General features: G+C 36.7%; 1 protein-coding gene across 2 annotated transcripts in view; it reads left to right on the top strand.

Annotated features, from left to right (window-relative positions):
- The window catches only part of ROCK1 (Rho associated coiled-coil containing protein kinase 1), a 155792-nt gene extending 139727 nt beyond the window's left edge, over positions 1-16065 (top strand). For both annotated transcript variants that reach the window (XM_033178174.1, XM_033178175.1), the window contains exons 26-33: positions 127-315; positions 985-1144; positions 8131-8201; positions 8414-8502; positions 10402-10480; positions 10603-10864; positions 11850-12057; positions 14593-16065. In XM_033178174.1, the coding sequence (XP_033034065.1) occupies positions 127-315; positions 985-1144; positions 8131-8201; positions 8414-8502; positions 10402-10480; positions 10603-10864; positions 11850-12057; positions 14593-14596 (1062 nt within the window). In that variant the 3' untranslated portion in view covers positions 14597-16065. The remainder of the gene's footprint in view (positions 1-126; positions 316-984; positions 1145-8130; positions 8202-8413; positions 8503-10401; positions 10481-10602; positions 10865-11849; positions 12058-14592) is intronic.
- The last annotated feature ends 2168 nt before the right edge of the window (positions 16066-18233 follow it).

Genomic DNA, 18233 nt, shown 5'->3' on the forward strand with positions numbered 1-18233 from the left:
ATCATTAAGTTGTCCGAATTTTCATACACACAAAAAGTCCTGCTTCCTTATTTTGAAGAAAAAAATACATTTTAGTATTAAATTGGATGACTACACTATTGATCTTTATTAATAATATTTTAATAGGCTGTTAACAAGTTGGCAGAAATAATGAATCGAAAAGATTTTAAAATTGATAGAAAGAAAGCTAATACACAAGATTTGAGAAAGAAAGAAAAGGAAAATCGAAAGCTACAACTGGAACTCAACCAAGAAAGAGAGAAATTCAACCAGATGGTAGTGAAACATCAGAAGGAGCTGAATGACATGCAAGCGGTAAGGTTTGTGTGTGTGTATGGACACGAGTGTGAAGGATTATTTTCTTAAATTATTTCTGTATATACTTGTTGTCTATTTATCTTGTTTAGATTGGGAACAATCAAGGGTTCCGCCTGTTTGGTTTCATTCTGTAATTGGGATATGGCTGTTTTAATACTAACTGTAATTGGGGTAGAGGTTTTGAAGTATTGTAGCTTATTTTCTCTAGTCAAGACTCACTTTTTTGAAATCAAAATAACAAGCTTAATTTTTTGATACCTCTTGGCTTGTTAATAGAACAAAATTGAGAACCTGGTCTCGGGCACTTAGATCTAAGCTTTTTAGCTCCATCAATTATGGTTTTCTGAAGTTTTCTGTACCTTTAAAGCTACTTCATTTGGAGCCAGAAAAGCATTTTCTATTGTAACTTTTTTTTTTTTTTGATGGCTTATGTTTGAAAACAAAAACAAAAACTCTTTTTAAGGCAAGTAGAAAAGGAATTTGTCCGAGCAATGTATTACTGAGAACTTGACATTTCTGTAGTGTATCAAAATCTGTGGTAGCAAACATTCATGAAGTTTACTGTACATTTTTAGTATTAGCAATTTAAATTACTTTATTTCAGTTAATAATGTTGGAAATTGTTTTAGCTTGATTATATATTATCTTGATACTTTTCAAAATTAGCAATTGGTAGAAGAATGTGCACATAGGAATGAGCTTCAGATGCAGTTGGCCAGCAAAGAGAGTGATATTGAGCAATTGCGTGCTAAACTTTTGGACCTCTCGGATTCTACAAGTGTTGCTAGTTTTCCTAGTGCTGATGAAACTGATGGAAACCTCCCAGGTAAGAATAATTCCGTATCATTCAAACATGTATAAATGTCATGGAAATTAGTGTATATTTCTTTCATTTGGGTTTCTACCTCCTTGTCATTCTGTCCATGGATTCCTAAGAAGGAATTCTTATTTCTGATAGCCAAGGCCTGATGATGATTATACACTTGGTGTATTTTATGGAGTAGAGCAGTTGTAAGCAATCTTAGCCTATTTGAATAGACCTAAGAAGCTTTACCTGAATAAAAACCATAAGAGGTTTAGGAACCTATTTTGAGCAGCCTAAGTCCACAGTGAGAGTCAAAGCTGCTACTACACATCTCGCTATTTTTTAAAAGTTGTACATTTTTGTCAGTAATAGATGTTTAGCATTTTATGTATTCTTGTGCTAAAACTAGGAACTGTACTTTATCATCAGAATCACAGCAGCTATGTATAGAAGCCTATGTAGTGGAGTAGTGATCAACTTCAATCAGACTTCGTTAAGTTTAAAGTTTGGAGAAATAGATAAAAGGGGTTGGGCAGTGCAGTAAGAGGCCAGGGGTGTCAAATAAAGGCAGGAATGAGTGGCTAAGATTTCAGACTTTTTTCTGTGTCTTCTTTTTCCCAGTGGAGAATCAATTTAAAAATAAACACAACTTCATTCTTGGCTTAATCATCATGTAAACTACAGTACATTTATGTACTTTACAGAGATGAGAAATACACATACTATAAGTTCAATTTAGAAGTAAAATGAATAGGTTATCATTATTAAAACATGCATTTGCATATACACAGAGTCTTAGTTCAGAGTCTTGGAAGTTTTGTATACATGGTCATAAACTTGAAAATATATTTTAATTAGTGTATTTTCTGAATAATACATAAATAGGAAGATATTTATGAAGCAGCATGTTTGATATTATAGGGATTCTATTTTCACAGATATTACTTGTTATTGTGACTTTGATATAAGGAACTAGATGAGTCACTCAGAAAACTTTATAGTATCTTTCTTGGTCAAGAAAGTGGGACTCAAAGTGGGAAATGAATTCAGCTCCTCTCTGTATGCCATGTGATCCCTAGCCTCATTCTTGTGTGGCTTTGCTAGGTCAAAATCAGGTGTCTGGGAATGAAAAGGCAGTGAAGAAATATTTCTTGTTTTAGTGGTCAAGGAACTCTTCTTTTTACCTATTTTTGGCTCTCTGAAACTGCCTACCTCTTGAGAAACTTGCAGGTACACATGATTCTTTATTGGAGAATCGCTTTGGATTTAATAAGAACCTCTAGCTTTAGTAGTTGAACATCTTTCTAAAGTTAGACTTAATCATCACTAAGAATACAACTTTTAGAAGTGTTTGGCTACATTCTTTCAATTGTTGAACTGAATTTGTAGGTTAGATTCCCACTTCATTTACCCTGAGATACTTCTGGAGTTATTTAGTATAGGAGTTCTTTATGTATGTATGTATGTATATACGTACGTATGTATGTATATACGTATGTATGTATGTATGTATGAAACAGTCTCACTCTGTCACCTAGACTAGAGTGCAGTGGTGCGATCTTGATTCACTGTAACCTCTGCCTCCTGGTCTCAAGCGATCCTCCCACCCCAGCCTCCTGAGTAGCTGGGAGTACAGGTGCGCATCACCACACCCAGCTAATTTTTTTAACTTTTTGTGGAGATGGGATTTCACCATATTGCCCAGGCTGGTTTTGAACTCATGAGCTCAAGCTATCCACCTGCCTTGGCCTTCCAAAGTGCTGAGATTACAGGCATGAGCCACCTGCCTGGCGACCTTACTCTCTTTAGTGTCAATTCAAAATTCTGACCAATTTTATTTTTATTCCACCCATTTCTCTTTAACTATTTATAATGCCTTATATGTACCTTAGTTTTCTTAGTATTGAGTTAAATATGTCAGAAATGGACACATTATTAGTGAATGCTAGTTAAAAGATTTGAGTTGAAAGATGAGCTGGTGGGACTGCTAATGAGGAAAGTGATGAATTTTACCCACCATCGTGGCTGATTCAGAAAGGCTAAGCTCATAGTGCCATCAGCTGGCTTCATTGGCAGACTTAGGCTGGGAATCCATTTAGATTTCAGAATCCTGACCTAATAAATTGACTTATTGAGCAAAGAGATTTTTAAATGTTTCTACTAGCTCTATTTTGAGTATATTTCTTAGAATATTAGTGTACTTTCAGGAATTTTGTTTTTTTTTTTGTTTTTTTTTTGTTTTTTGAGACGGAGTCTCGCTGTGTCTCCCAGGCTGGAGTGCAGTGGCGCGATCTCGGCTCACCGCAAGCTCCGCCTCCCGGGTTCCCGCCATTCTCCCGCCTCAGCCTCCGAGTAGCTGGGACTACAGGCGCCCGCCACTGCGCCCGGCTAGTTTTTTGTATTTTTTAGTAGAGACGGGGTTTCACCGTGTTAGCCAGGAGGGTCTCGATCTCCTGACCTCGTGATCCGCCCGCCTCGGCCTCCCAAAGTGCTGGGATTACAGGCTTGAGCCACCGCGCCCGGCCAGGAATTTTGTTTTTAAGGTTATCAAAGTCCAAACCAAGTGGGGCAGGGAGTACTGGTGGCCATTCTCCCTTGCTAGAAAATGAGGCCAGTTAATACTCTTTTCCTATTACTGTGTTCTTAATTTTGAGACTTTATAGAATCTCAACAGTGCTGAACCTTGGCTTTCATATTGGAAGTAGAAATTAATGGATAATCTTTGTCAATATTATTTACCTCTCTGTGGGGCAGATATTTTGCTAGTAAATTGAAAATCTGTATTAAATCCACCATTTACTAGATGCTTAAAAATGGTCCCTGGCAAATAAAGTTAAGGTTTTGCAGTCATATCTAGGAAGAATTGTTAAAGAATGTTGATGTTCATTCTTAATATTAGATAGTTACATATCATTCAAGTGTCTAAAAAATGTCTTGAAGGTAATGGCTAATGATTAATTTTTACTTCAGTTTACAAAATTAATAAATGAATATACATACTAAAAAGGAGAGAACTTTGAATAGATTAAGTTTACTCCACAGTTAAAATAATGGCTTTTTGAAATATGGGTCATGTTTTTCAATGTTTTTTTAAGTAGTTGGATGGATGAACTGACACTGCAACTTTTATTCTCTTAGATTTCATCATTCAATATAAAGATTATAATTTAATTATCTTGTACATCTAGAGCACAGCCTCTATGAATCCTCAGTGGCCATTTTGTTATTAACTAGCTTAAATCTTAAATCTCCCCTCTGAAATTCCCAATTCTAAAAACCTTATTAAAAAATGTTACTCCTTCTCTGACTTATAACTCTTTGAAGTTCTTGAAGTCACCTTCATTCTCTTAATTCTTTTATGTCTTTATCCTCTCTTTGGTTGTGTAGCAGGTTGTGAACTACCATACAATGTAAACATAAAGATTACCCTTAGGGTTATGGATGCCTGTTGCTTAGATGACAAAAACTTTTCTGTGATAACTGTTTCTTTTCTTCATTGTTTCTCTTTCCTTCTTTTGGAACTGTTAACCTAGACATCTGAAGAGAATGTAGAAATAGATGAGGCATTAGGAAAACTTGGTATTGATACTCAGTAATATTCATGGTCTCTTATGGACTATTTGTATCATACTCTTTTTCCATCCAGCTTGACCTTAGATTATGTAACTTAAACCTGAAAATGGTGGATCACTTGGTGTGTTTCCCAATATTTGAATATATGAAGGTTTCTGACTTTGCCCAAATCTACAGTGATTTGAAGTTGGTGTATCTGGCTTGTTGAGTGTTGACTTAATTTTCTTTTTTATATCACTTTTGAATTTAATTAAAATATTTTGAAATGGTTCTCTAGCCCTGTTTCTTAAGCAGTATGTTTGTGGTATAGCTAAATAAATTAGGTTGTCTTCAGAGGTTAGTTCTGATGTTTAAATTGGCTGTATCGAGTATTGGTGTACATATAGTTAGACTGTCTCTTATTTGGGTAAAGAAATCGCTGATATTGTAGTAATATACATCTAACTTCTTATAAGTTAAAATTGCTCTACAAATATATTGTATAAAATTTGGAGCCAAGTTGTTTTTGTACATATGTAGAATATTATTAATGATAATCCAGACTTAGAGGTTCTCTCGGTGGGAGTTTCATTTAGTTATCTGGAGAAGCTGTTTTCTGTGCTTGTGATATAAAAGATGGAATTTACAGCGTTATACCTCCAGGTCACCACTGAAGTCACAGGTAGTCCCGATTTTAGAGGAGGTCTTTATATATTTTAAAAACTGGTAAGTATATTATCTTGCAACTATGGTAGGAGTAAGGAAAGGAAACACAGGAGAAGCTAGTATGTTTTTTTCTTTTTATCTGTTATTATTGAGCTTAGTTCAGTTGCTTCTCTGAGGAAACTCACCAGATGGAAAAACTAAAATTTTCTCCCATGACTTTGTTGTAAATTGGCAAAAACCTTCACATATTCTTGACACCTTTATTTTCATTCCAGATTTCTTCATTTAATTTATTTTCTCCCTGGGCCTCTTCATTTAATTTAAATATGAGCAAATGTAGAATTCTGGCTTATTTGACTCAAAAATTCCCTTGGTATATAAAATTTCTAAGGAACACTGAAATGACATATAAAGCCATACCATATAACAACTTATTGAAGATATATTAAAGAAAACTGGCAGGTTAACTCACATCTAGAGAAAGAAGGCATAAGTATTTTTGACATTTATTGTCACAAAGAAATAATGTGAAAGTATAGGGTATTTTGGCATACAAAATTTTGTGTAAATGTCAAGATTTCAAAGGCTTTTATATCTTTGTTTTTGGTGAGGAATTACTGATACTAAACAACTTTGTATTATCAGATATTAAGACTACTTTTCATTCTCACTAATGTTCATCTTAATGTTTTCCAAACTACACTTTAAAACCAGAGCTGCAATTTCTGCCACACTAATGGGAAAATTTCTGGCAATAACTTTTTTGCTTTTATAAAATAAAGCATTGGTGAATGATCAATATGTGATCAGCAGTCTTTTGCTTGTTATTTAGTATAAAACTGCCTGTTTGGTTTTTAAACTGTAACCATTAAAGTCACCAAGGATGACTTTAATTGGCTAATTCAGAAGAACGAAGAATTGCAAAACAATCAACAAATATCTGTCATGTACCTCCTCAGTGTGTCATTTGCCATGGGATATATAAAATCAAGTGTTAAGATATGGTCCTTGCTCTCACAGAACTTACCAAGGAACTACCTAACCAACAAAATAATTACTTCATGAACTAAATTGCAGCAATTAAAGCTAGGTGCTGTGGTACATGCCACTGCTCAGGAAGCTGAGGCTCAGGAGTTCGAGGCCAGCCTGGACAACATAGCAAGACTTCATGTCAAAAAAAAAAGGAAAAAGAAAAATGTTGGAAGAAGAGAGGGATCATTTTGAACTAAAGTTATCTCATCATTTCCTCCATTTTAACAATTTATATGAAGAGGAATAACACAAGCAAAGGAGTGGAGACATTAAGTACCTGGTGGGAGTAGAGGAAAAAAATATTTCCCACAATTCAGTCAACTGCAAAGCTTGTTTGGGAACAGAATAGTGTTGTGCTCTAGAAACATAAGCTCAGAAGTTAGACTGCCAGGATTTGAAACCATAGAGCTTTGATAGATACTGATAGAGTTGCCTTGCCCAAGTCAGTTTACCCTGCTAAGCCTTAGTCTCTTCTTTTGTAAGTGAAAGATGACAGTAGAACCTAATTCCAAATTCCTAGGAATATCCTGTGTTCATGGACTTATACATAGGTTAGATATGAGATATTATAAAGCATGTGGCAAATAATAAATGTATAAATAAACCAGTGAATCAGTCAATGTTACCTATTGTTAACTGTTGTTGTAGGACTGAGTTTATAGCTTGTGAGTTATATGAAGGGGGACAATATATATTCCCCTTAGGATTATCATTTGAGTGATAGTATAATCTCATATTTTAGTGTCATACTTTGAAATTGGTTACTTTTCTATTCTTTTGTGTTTCAAATATAAGGTAGATATAGAAAATAGTTAAATTGAATGGATTTTCTTATTTCCAACCTAATCTAAAATAACCATTTCTAATGGAGTTGTCTTTATCCTCCAGATATTTCTAGTAAACATTAGTTATGTATAAACAACAGGGATAATTATTATAGAATGCCTTGATCAAAGAGTCGAGGAATTCCTGGTATGCACGTACTAGTTGAAATAATGACGGTAGACCAAATGGATTCTGTGTTTTTACTGTTTATCAAATTGTGACATCACAAACTTAAGAGGCTTTAAAACTCTTTAGTTTGAGTAGAATTGTAATTGGACTTACCACTAGAGTTAAGTGCTCCCTTCAACCAAATTTGGACGATTTTATTGAAATTGTTACAAATTCAAATTGAAGTTGTTTTACCAAAAAGCTTAATCAGAATATTGTACTGAGAAAACAAATAAAATACTTGTCTCTTATTCTTTATATCTAGTTGATTCTGCCTGCATTCCTTATTTATTTATCTTCTATTCTTGTCTTCTGTGAGTAATAGGACACTTCTATACTTTTGCTTGCTCTTGTGTAAATCATGGCTCTGATTTGTTCCACTTGCTGCATAATGTTTTTCTTTCTTTTTTTTGCTGATTATTTTTATATGAATGTTAAATGATAAAGTCTTCTACATCATATCCCATTTAAGCTGCAATCCATTCCAGTCTTGCCTGGCTCTAAGGGTATTGTTACTTCATTCTTTTGTAATTGAGTACTAAATGTTAAATTGTATGGGAAAAGTGGCTTGAAATTTTTTTCTGCAATATTTGTATGGCCATTAAAGTTGACTTGTGTGATTGAAGCATGGAAGAGCAAATTATAGCACTTATTCATTTAGTTGTGTTCAGTTGCTTGTTGCTGCATGCTGTCAGACAACTTTTCATTGTTTTTCTTTTGTTACAATTTAAGACTGACTAATATATATATTCTTTTTCTCCTAGAGTCAAGAATTGAAGGTTGGCTTTCAGTACCAAATAGAGGAAATATCAAACGATATGGCTGGAAGAAACAGGTACCGTATACCTATTTATTTTCTAACTGGTATTTTGTTCTATATTTTACTTTGAAGCATAGAACTTATATTAGCTACTTTTTTACTTTTTGTTAGCATTGATTTTACATTAATACAATATAATCTAGATATTAGTGGCAAATAGTATGCTTTTCACTTTAAACCAAGTTAATGTTGCTCTTATAACTCTTCCCCCTTTTTTCTTATTTCAGTATGTTGTGGTAAGCAGCAAAAAAATTTTGTTCTATAATGATGAACAAGATAAGGAGCAATCCAATCCATCTATGGTATTGGACATAGAGTAAGTTGCCTTTGATTGAATTTTAAAGGGATTGAGAGCTAACTTTTGATAATTATTTTTAGACTTAAAATTTATTTTATATTTTGTGTTACTTCAACACTGTTACCTACTTTTCTGTTTTTCTTAAGCATAAATGTTGACATTATATTAAATCTTTTTTTTTTTTTTTGAGATGGAGTCTCGCTCTGTAGCCCAGGCTGGAGTGCTGTGGCCGGATCTCAGCTCACTGCAAGCTCCGCCTCCCAGGTTTACGCCATTCTCCTGCCTCAGCCTCCCGAGCAGCTGGGACTACAGGTGCCCGCCACCTCGCCCGGCTAATTTTTTGTATTTTTTAGTAGAGACGGGGTTTCATCATGTTAGCCAGGATGGTCTCGATCTCCTGACCTCGTGATCCACCCGTCTCGGCCTCCCAAAGTGCTGGGATTACAGGCTTGAGCCACCGCGCCCAGCCTATATTAAATCTTTAGCAAAATGTGAGAAGGAAAAATGTATATACTTATTTCATGTATTTGGAAGACAAATTTTTTATTTCAAGTGTTTAGTAGTTTAACTTCAGAGAGCATTTCAAAACGTATAGTCGGCTGTGTATTAGTGGGTTCCATATCCACAACTGTGGACAGAAAATATTTGAAAGAGGGCCAGGTGCGGTGGTTCACACCTGTAACCCCGGCACTTTGGGAGGCCAAGGCAGGTGGATCACCTGAGGTCAGGAGTTCAAGACCAGCCTGGCCAGCATGGTGAAATCCTGTCTCTACTAAAAATACAAAAATTAGCTGGGCGCAGTGGCGGGCACCTGTAGTCCCAGCTACTCTGGAGGCTGAGGCAGGAGAATCACTTGAACCTGGGAGGCAGAGGTTGCAGTGAGCTGAGATTGCGCCATTGCATTCCAGCCTGGGCCAGAAGAGTGAAACTCCGCCTCAAAAACCATTCTCCTGCCTCCTGTCTTTCTCTTTCTCTCTTCAAAATCCCCAGAGGATTTTGGTATCCTCCAGGGTCCTGGGACCAATCTGCCATGGATACCGCGAGACAACTGCATACAATCATGTCATCGCCAAATAATGAGTTTCACTTCTTTATTTCCAATCTGTATGCCTTTCTCACATGTATAGATTCGTATGGCTACCACCACACTCAAAATACAGAACAATTCCATCACAAGCATCCCTGTGCTACTCCTTTTGTAGCCAAAAGGCAGCTTCCTTCCTCCACCTCTCCCTAATCCATAGCAACATTAATCTGTTCTCCATCTCCATAATTTTGTCTCTTCAAGGGTGTTATATGAATGGAATCAAATAATGCGTAATCTTTTATGATCAGCTTTTTTCCCATTGAGTATAATTCCCTTAAGATCAATCCATGTATGATTTGTTTTTTTTCTTACAGAGTAGTATTCCATAGTGTAGATGTATCACAGTTTGCTTACCCATTTATTTGGGTTGTTTCTAGGTTTTGGTTATTATGAATAAAGCTCCTATGAACATCTATGTGGAGGTTTTTTTAAATAGATATAAAGTTTTATATGAATTTTTGTTTCTTGGAATTAAAGGCCCAGCAGTGCAGTTTGCTGGGTTATATGGTAAGCATATGTTTAGTTTTCTAAGAAATTGCCATATTCTTTTCCAGAGTGGCTCTGTAATTTTCCATTCCATCAGCAGTATATGAATGATTTACTTTCTCTGCATTCTCACCAGCATTTGGTGTTATTACTATTTTTATGTTTTTTAAACTCTGATAGATGTGTAGTGACACTCATTGTGGTTTTAGTTTGCGTTTCTCTAATAACTGATGATGTTGAATATCTTTTTATGTGCTTATTTACTACCTGTATGTCCTCTTTAATGAAATGTCTTTTACAATAAATGAGTTTTTGTAAATGGCCTATATTTATTTTCATTTTAGTAAACTGTTTCACGTTAGACCTGTAACCCAAGGAGATGTGTATAGAGCTGAAACTGAAGAAATTCCTAAAATATTCCAGGTAAAAATCTGAAGTTATAATTTTAAAGAATCTAAGTCCTAAGTGTTTTTGTGAAGCAAATGTAAAATATACCAATGCTTAAGATTTTAAAAATCTTTTCCTTTCACCATTCCTGAATGTAGATACTATATGCAAATGAAGGTGAATGTAGAAAAGACGTAGAGATGGAACCAGTACAACAAGCTGAAAAAACTAATTTCCAAAATCATAAAGGCCATGAGTTTATTCCTACACTCTACCACTTTCCTGCCAATTGTGATGCCTGTGCCAAACCTCTCTGGCATGTTTTTAAGCCACCCCCTGCCCTAGAGTGTCGAAGATGCCATGTTAAGTGCCACAGAGATCACTTAGATAAGAAAGAGGACTTAATTTGTCCATGTAAAGGTAAGGCATGGTAATTATTGTTACAACTTATAACAAATTTAGTTTTAAGTCTCAATGAAATAACTTATGTGTATTAATTTCTATACCAAGTTGAAAAGAGATTATAAAAAGTAATATTTTGACACTGGTGGAGCAATGTGCAGCTATTTACAGATTTAGCTTTTAAGAATGTTTTTATTTATTTTTATTGATTGAGATACAGTCTCACTCTGTCTCGCCCAGGCTGGAGTGCAATGGCGTGATCTCAGCTCACTGCAGCCTGTGCCTCCCAGGTTCAAGGGATTCTCCTATCTCAGCCTCCTGAGTAGCTGGGACTGTAGGCATGTGCCACCACACCTAGCTAATTTTGTATTTTTAGTAGCGATGGAGTTTCAGCATTTTGCCCAGGCTGGTCTTGAACTCCTGACCTCAGGTGATCCACCTGCCTTGGCCTCCCAAAGTGCTGGGATTACAGGTGTCAGCCATTGCACACCCGGCCAACAGTGTTTTTAAAGAGAATCACCCCCTTGTGAACAAACAAAAAAAACAAACATGCCACTAAGAAATTACCCCAAGTTGGAGAAGAGAGCAACAGGTGAGTTCCACTCTACTCACCCCTTAGTTTTTCCTCTTCTTTTTGTCTGGCATTCACTGCCTAGATCAGCATGCATGCTGTATCATAGACAGAATATTTTCTAGTTTAGCAGAGGTAGCTTGAGGGAAAGAATACAGACCATAGCTATTTTCAGATAAGAAACTTATGTTCTTTAAATACATTTATTTGTTTTACATTTTTTTATATTTCTGATTTTACTTAATTAGTTTGACTAATTTTTTTTAAATTTCAGCCTTATTTAACTTAAGGAGAATGAGATATTGTTCATGCTTAATTAAGCATATTAAAACTTTTAGAACCTTAAGAACTTGAAAAACTATGCATTTGATAGGTTGGATTTAAAAAAACGGTATGACTTTAATTATGCTTTTTTTTTCCTCCTCAACCTAGTAAGTTATGATGTAACATCAGCAAGAGATATGCTGCTGTTAGCATGTTCTCAGGATGAACAAAAAAAATGGGTAACTCATTTAGTAAAGAAAATCCCTAAGAATCCACCATCTGGTTTTGTTCGTGCCTCCCCTCGAACACTTTCTACAAGATCCACTGCAAATCAGTCTTTCCGGAAAGTGGTCAAAACTACATCTGGAAAAACTAGGTAAGGATTGGAAATGCTGACCTTTTTAACAATGTGAAAATGATTGGATAACATCTATTAAAATCAGAAATCTAATTGTTCTTTTCACCACAGAGGGCATCATTTTTAGGTCTTTGTATATGACTTACAGTGACTTTATAAATTAGTTTGACTTGTTCTTGTTAGAATTTAAAAATAATAATACGTGCAGTATTATATTTATTTAGTTCTGTCTAATTTTGTCATAAGTTGCTGTACATGGCATAGTTTTAGCCCTTAATGCTTTAACCAACTTGTTAATTTTTTTAATGCAGAAATTCATATAAAACTTTTAATTATCTTTTCTGTTTTTTAACTGTGTTGGCATAGTTTTCTACAAAAACTAAAATTGTTTTTCTCTTTTTTGTTAACTTCCCATACTATCCCAACATACAAAATTATTTGGTATTATCAGTGACTATTTTTTTAAATTATTCTACTTTAAGTTCTGGGATATACATGCAGAACATGCAGGTTTGTTACATAGGTATACATGTGCCACGGTGGTTTGTTGCACCCATCAACCCATCATCTACATTAGGTATTTCTCCTAATGCTATCCCTCCCCTAGTCCCCCGACCCCCCGACAGGCCCTGGTGTATGATGTTCCCCTCCCTGTGTCCATGTTTTCTCATTGTTCAACTCCCAGTTATGAGTGAGAACCTGTGGTGTTTGGTTTTCTGTTCCTGTGTTAGTTTGCTGAGAATGATGGTTTCCAGCTTCATCCATGTCCCTGCAAAGGACATGAACCGATCCCCCTCCACCCCCCACCTTTTTTTTTTTGAGGCAGAGTCTTGCTTTGTTGCCCAGGCTGGAGTGCAGTGGCGTGATCTTGGCTTACCATAACCTCAGCCTCCTGAGTAGCTGGGACTACAGGTGCATGCCACCATGACTGGCTAATTTTTGTATTTTTAGTAGAGATGAGGTTTCACTATGTTGGCCAGGCTTGTCTCGAACTCCTGATCTCGTGATCCACCTGCCTCTGCCTCCCAATGTGCTGGGATTATAGGTGTGAGCCACCACGCCCAGCCGAACTCATCCTTTTTTGTGGCTACATATCAGTAACTACGTTATTACAAACAAAATTCCCAGTTAAGTCCTACTTCTTTTGTTGTTTAACTTTTTTTTGTTTTTTAAGAATCTTACTCTGTCACCCAGGCTGGAGTGCAGTGGCGGTGCTGTCTCAGCTCACTGCAACCTCCACTTCCCAGGTTCAAGCAATTCTCTGGCCTCAGCCTCCCAAGTAGCGGGGATTACAGACGGATGCCACCATGCCTGGCTAATTTTTGTCATTTTAGTAGAGAGAGGGTTTCATCATGTTGGCCAGGCTGGTCTCAAACTCCTGACCTCAAGTGATCTGCCTGCCCCAGCCTTCCAAAGTGCTGGGATTACAGGCATGAGCCACCACACCTGGCTGTTTAACTATTTTTGATGAACTTTTTTCCAAAAATATCTTTTATGCCATGATAAACAATTATAAGGCATAACCATTCGCTCATTCATTCATTCATTCATTCATTTTGAGACAGAGTCGCTCTGTCGCCCAGGCCAGAGTGCAGTGGTGCAATCTCAGCTCACTGCAACCTCTGCCTCCCGGTTCAAGCTATTCTCCCACCTCAGCCTCCTGAATAGCTGGGATTACAGGCACACACCACCACACCCTGCTAATTTTTGTATTTTTAGTAGAGATGGGGTTTCACCACGTTGGCCAGGCTGGTCTTGAACTCATGACGTCAGGTGATGCACCCTCCTGGGCCTCCCCCAAAGTGCTGGGATTACAGGCATGAGCCACCGCACCCAGCAATTAACTCTTTCTTGGAGAGAAATTATGAAATCTAATCTCATTAAGTTCTCATTTTACTCATTAGTAAATAAGGCTCAGAGAAATTAAGCAGTTTGCTCAATCACAGAGCCAATGGATTGGAAACCATTTCTGTCCAATTCTAAAGCCTATGTTGTCCAATTCCAAAGCCTCTATTCTACCACATACCAGCTTCCCTAGAGTGTACTCCCTAGATTAATAGGGTCACTCGAATCTAGAAGCTGAGACCTAACACTGATTGGCCTCGCTGCCAGTGTCACCCACATCTTCCAAGCAGGCTTAAAGCCATCTTGAATTCATCTCCTTTGTTCATTCCCTATTGTCAGTAACCAGGCCTAATTCTTTGAAATGACTTATATCCTTTCCTTTCTCAGCCACCACACTATGCCAGGTATTACCACATCACTGCTAACTTAATTCTGTAGAATGCTATGTCAGCCTTCTCCTGAGCATAGGGTGTAAACTGGATCTAAAGTGATTTGAAATGGGATTATAGCTGAGTAAGAAAATGTGGAGAAACAAAGAGGAGAGAATACTAAGTATATTTTTCCTATTCTTTGTTTCCCAAATTTTGTGTAATTGTTAATTATTGTATGTAAAGATAATGTATATTTACTTTTCCTCCTAATGTTTGTTTCTTGTATTTTTAAACAGAGTGCATTTCTTAAATTAGCTTTTTTCCCCCTCCTCAACAGTTAACCATGTGACCGAGTGCATTGTGGAATCGTGTGGGATGCTACCTGATAAACCAGGCTTCTTTAACCATGCAGAGCAGACAGGCTGTTTCTTTGACACAAATATCACAGGCTTCAGGGTTAAGATTGCTGTTATTCTGTCCTTGCTTTGGCACAACACACTGAGGGGTTTTTTTTATTGCGGGTTTGCCTACAGGTAGATTAGATTAATTATTACTATGTAATGCAAGTACAATTGGGGGAAAGCTTAGGTAGATATATTTTTTTTAAAAGGTGCTGCCTTTTTGGATTTATAAGAAAATGCCTGTCAGTCGTGATAGAACAGAGTTTTCCTCATATGAGTAAGAGGAAGGGACTTTCACTTTCATGTGGAACGGCCATCACTATCAAGATCAGCTCATGGAAGGAGTAAAGAAAATATCTCAAAATGAGACAAACTGAAGTTTTTTTGTTTGTTTGTTTGTTTTTTAAATGACTTAAGTTTTTGTGCTCTTGCAAGACTATACAAAACTATTTTAAGAAAGCAGTGATATCACTTGAACTTCAGTGCCTTCACTGTAGAATTTAAAAGCCTTACTGTTGATTGCCCATGGTGGACTTGATGGAGAAATTAAATATCTTTCATTATGCTTTAGAAAATACTGTATATGTTTCAGCAAGTTTGGGGAATGGGAGAGGACAAAAAAAATTACATTTAATCTATGCATTTTTGCCAAGCCATATTGAGTTATTTTACTACTAGAGACATTAGGAAACTAACTGTACAAAAGAACCAAGTTTAAAAGCATTTTGTGGGGTACATCATTTCTATAATTGTATAATGTATTTCTTTGTGGTTTTAAATGATAAAGACATTAAGTTAACAAACATATAAGAAATGTATGCACTGTTTGAAATGTAAATTATTCTTAGAACACTTTCAGTGGGGGTTGCATTGTCCTTTTAGTGCCTTAATTTGAGATAATTATTTTACTGCCATGAGTAAGTATAGAAATTTCAAAAAATGTATTTTCAAAAAATTATGTGTCAGTGAGTTTTTCATTGATAATTGGTTTAATTTAAAATATTTAGAAGTTTGTTGGACTTTCATAAATTGAGTACAATCTTTGCATCAAACTACCTGCTATGGTAATGACTTTATAAAACTCTGCAAAAAATGTAGAAGGTTGCACCAATATAAAAAGGAAATATGGCAATACATCCATGATGTTTTCCAGTTAACATAGGAATTACCAGAAAAATACTGTTAAACTCTTGTCCAGTAACAAGAGTTGATGCATATGGACAGTATGATTTATTGTTTATTTTTTTAACCAAATACCTCCTCAGTAATTTATAATGGCTTTGCAGTAATGTGTATCAGATAAGAAGCACTGGAAAACTGATCGTCTCTAGGATGATATGCATGTTTCAAGTGGTATTGAAAGCCGCACTGATGGATATGTAATAATAAACATATCTGTTATTAATATACTAATGACTCTGTGCTCATTTAATGAGAAATAAAAGTAATTTATGGATGGATATCTTTAATTTTGACTGCAATGTGTTTTCTCATGGCTGAAATGAATGGAAAACATACTTCAAATTAGTCTCTGATTGTATATAAATGTTTGTTAAATTCCACGGTTAGATTAAAGTATATTTTTAAAAGAGAAAACGTGGTCTTGGGCTCTAAAACAAGAGTGGATATAGTTCACATGAAAAGCTGGCTAATGTGTGTTGGAAAACAATTCTCCGTGGGTCTCTTGCATTTCTGCACATCAGGGAAGCAGAGGCTCTGACAACCTTTCTTTTGACTATCTTTTCCAAGGATATTTATGTAGTGAACAGCCTTGGAAGATAGAGTGTCTCCCTTGAGAGGATGTTGGGTTCTTTTACTGTCCAGTATAATAAAGATAACGTCTCCCACCTATAATGCAAACCCACTGTGTGCTCAGCACCCACCTGGGCCACTATGCATTGCCCACATGAGACTTAGAAGGCAAAGGAAACTAATGGAACATGAAACTCGTGCTGTTTTTGCTGTGCTGTGAATGAAGTCATCTGACTCTGACCCAGGGGTCTCATCTCTTTTGTCAGGATCCATGAAACTGTGACCAGCAGCATGCAAATAGGATAAAATCTCAGCACAGTTCCTGACAGTGTCCTTACTACCTTCTCAGACTCGTCACCATTACCTAATATATTAAGGTCCAGTTGCAGAGAACAGTTAATTCTAATTAGTTTAAGCAAGAGAAGACTTTTTAAATGACATGCTAATCTGAACTTAGAGTTGTTGAGAACTGAGAGAGCTTTGAGGAATCACTCCCAATGCGACACTGCAGAACCAGGTCAACCAAGAGAGCTGCTTCCTCTTCTAAGTTCAGGAAACCACTCACTCCCAAGTATACCAATATTGAGAGGGTCCAGATAGTGCCGTAATCAGGAAGCCACACTACCACTGCTGGTTCTCTGCAACACTTGTCAGGCCTGCTACGATCTACCCCCAGTTAGTTGCTTTGTACCATTCCTCTTGCCACTTAAGAACCTCAGAAGAGGCACTTCCACACTGCCTCAGGAAAGGCACTTCCCATGACCCTGCTTGCTGGCATTAGCACAGCCTGCATCTCACACCTGCCTTCTCTAGGTGCATCAACTTGGCCAAAACTAAATCACATCTAGACCCCTAGCTGCAAGAAAGTCAGAAATACAGCTTCTAGCTTTCTCTCTAATTTGTTGCAGGAGGACACACTAGGAGTGTGGAATGAAGGTTCAGCATTGAGTTAGCCCATGCACCCGCACTTGTAAGCTTCTCTGAGACCAGGGACTCCATCCAGCTTTGGGCTACAAAGAAAACATAGCCACTAGCCGGGCGCGGTGGCTCAAGCCTGTAATCCCAGCACTTTGGGAGGCTGAGACGGGCGGATCACGAGGTCAGGAGATCGAGACCATCCTGGCTAACACGGTGAAACCCCGTCTCTACTAAAAATACAAAAAACTAGCCGGGCGAGGTGGCGGGCGCCTGTAGTCCCAGCTACTCTGGAGGCTGAGGCAGGAGAATGGCATAAACCCGGAAGGCGGAGCTTGCAGTGAGCTGAGATCCGGCCACTGCACTCCAGCCCGGGTGACAGAGCAAGACTCCGTCTCAAAAAAAAAAAAAACATGGCCACTATCATTATTCACAAGTTCACTCTGATCACCTGTCATTTGGGGTTTCAGCTTAACCTGTTCACCCTTCATTTAAAGTAAAAAAAAAAAAAAAAAAAAAAAAAGAACTTAAATGACAAACTCATAGTTACTTGAGTTTGTAATTCATAGTTACTTTCACAGTTCTACAATCAATCTGGAATTCATTTGTGAGGTAGAGATCAAGAAGTATTTTTTTGGCTTTCTCCCATATGGATATTCAGTTGGTACTGCAGTATTCATTTAAAAGACTCCTGCATTGTAATTCAGGTGAACAATCCATTGGTGTATTTCTCTATCTTTGCCAGTGTCACAGTTTTAATTACTGTAGCTTTATAAGATTTTATATCTATAGTGGAAGTCCAGCTTTGTAATCCCTCCAAATTGGCTTGGCTATTCTTGACCCTTTGCATTTCCATATATATATATATATATATATATTTTTTTTTTTTTTTTTTTTTTTTTTTCCTCTC

Source organism: Trachypithecus francoisi, unplaced genomic scaffold (genome assembly GCF_009764315.1).
Source record: "Trachypithecus francoisi isolate TF-2019V2 unplaced genomic scaffold, Tfra_2.0 Lachesis_group19, whole genome shotgun sequence".
Lineage (NCBI taxonomy): Eukaryota > Metazoa > Chordata > Mammalia > Primates > Cercopithecidae > Trachypithecus > Trachypithecus francoisi.